At 50.4% G+C, this 1,493-nt stretch overlaps 1 protein-coding gene across 1 annotated transcript; it reads right to left on the bottom strand.

Moving 5' to 3' along the window:
- Positions 1–261: 261 nt before the first annotated feature.
- Positions 262–1,119, bottom strand: LOC140452958 (activity-regulated cytoskeleton-associated protein-like). Its single transcript, XM_072547278.1, has 2 exons — positions 443–1,119; positions 262–322 (listed from the first exon to the last, which is right to left on the bottom strand). Exons 1-2 carry the CDS (start codon positions 1,117–1,119, stop codon positions 262–264), a joined length of 738 nt encoding a protein of 245 aa, XP_072403379.1.
- Between the last annotated feature and the right edge of the window lie 374 nt (positions 1,120–1,493).

The raw sequence follows: 1,493 nt of genomic DNA on the forward strand, positions 1-1,493 counted from the left end.
GTCTACATTGGCCTCTTCCTGCTCCAACCAAGGCATCCCTAACACAACGTCGTGGTTCAAATCCTCCATAACCATGCAGTTTACAGTCGTGTCCAGAGTGTCAATGTTCATATTGACTGCAGCAGTCCCTAGGGTGCGGGATGTGCTGCCCGTGCATGCCAGCTGAACCAGTCCTGGTCCTCGGTGCAGGTCCCGTCTCTGGATCAACCTCTGAACAACATTGAACGAAGTTCCCGGAGGCACCGGTGTCGACCAAAATCTTCACTTTCTGCCCGTTGATCCTTCCATAGAGTTGGGGGAGACCTGCTGTCGAGGGTTGTACCTGAATAGGATTCAGTTGGGGCACCATCTTTACAACAGGGTTCAGTTGGCGCCCCGATTGGCGTTTCCCTGGTTCTGTGGGGTTGGAGGTGGCGGTTGGTTCATTGATGGCATCCTATACTGTCCGCTGGGGTTCCTCCATTCGTCTATCGCCTCAGGGTGTCGTGGAGCGTTATCCTCACGTGGGGGACGGTACGGCTGTTGTTGCTGCTGCTGCTGATGCTGCTGGGGTTTGCCGGTCCGGTGGATGTTAGATTCCATGCCCTGAGCGATTGTCAGAAGGTCTTCCTCGGTCCTGGGGATGTTCGCTCTCAGGCAGATCGCGATGTCGGGTCTCAGTAAGTTCGCTATCGTTATACACCTCTGGTCCTCGGGGGTATGTGGCATGAGACGTCTGAATAAGGCAGATTTCTGGTTAATGAACTCCTCCGTGGATTCGTCTCTACGTTGATGTTCTCCATGAAGCTTCGACGTCAGGGTTGAAATTGTGGCAGGGTCATTGTATCTCCTTAGGAGACGGTCTCGAAATGTGGTGTATGGCAGGTCCGTGTATGATAATTTCTGAGCCCATTTCTTCGCATCGCCGTGGAGGGAGTTGTCTATGAGGTAGTCGATCCATTGGTCCTCGTCTACGTTATGTTTGATTAAGAAATTCTCAGCTTTTGTCGAAAAGCTGAGCGGATTCTCGGTGTCCCGGCCTGAGAATTGAGGGGGCTTCGTGTAATTTATCCTGAACTTTGGTGTCTCAGGCTGAGGCATCTGGGGTGCAGTGCCTTGAGTTGTGGATAGAGCCGCCATCTCTTGCATCAAGGCAGAGATAAAGTCATCTGTAGCAGGCTGGCTCGAAGACGATCCTGGGGTCGTGAGTTCAGGTTTTGTTTGTTGGGCGCCATGTTGCCGAGAGGGGGCATTTGGGCCTGTAGGACCCATCGCCGGCTCTGCGGACTTCTTCCTGTCCTCGGAATTAGACCGGGTGTTGACCATCATTGCTTGTCACTGATAAAATGGTTTAATACAGCTACTGGTATAAAATAACGGTTACCGTGACTAAGTGTTTCTTGACTTACGGAAGAAACAACTTAGAATGAAAAATAAAATACACAAGATAAAAAGAATAGAAAAGTGCAGAAATATTCCTAAGTGTTTCTTGTCTTACGGAAGAAATAACTTAG

This window comes from Diabrotica undecimpunctata, chromosome 11 (assembly GCF_040954645.1).
Source record: "Diabrotica undecimpunctata isolate CICGRU chromosome 11, icDiaUnde3, whole genome shotgun sequence".
Classification (NCBI taxonomy): Eukaryota; Metazoa; Arthropoda; class Insecta; order Coleoptera; family Chrysomelidae; genus Diabrotica; species Diabrotica undecimpunctata.

What these genes read in the sequence shown, in the direction of transcription:
- LOC140452958 (XM_072547278.1), bottom strand. Translation starts at nt 1,119, where the DNA reads ATGGCGGCTCTATCCACAACTCAAGGCACTGCACCCCAGATGCCTCAG. An exon ending in TGGAGGAACCCCAGCGGACA is followed by an intron (nt 323 to 442) that starts GTATAGGATGCC and finishes AATCCTATTCAG; the next exon opens with GTACAACCCTCGACAGCAGG.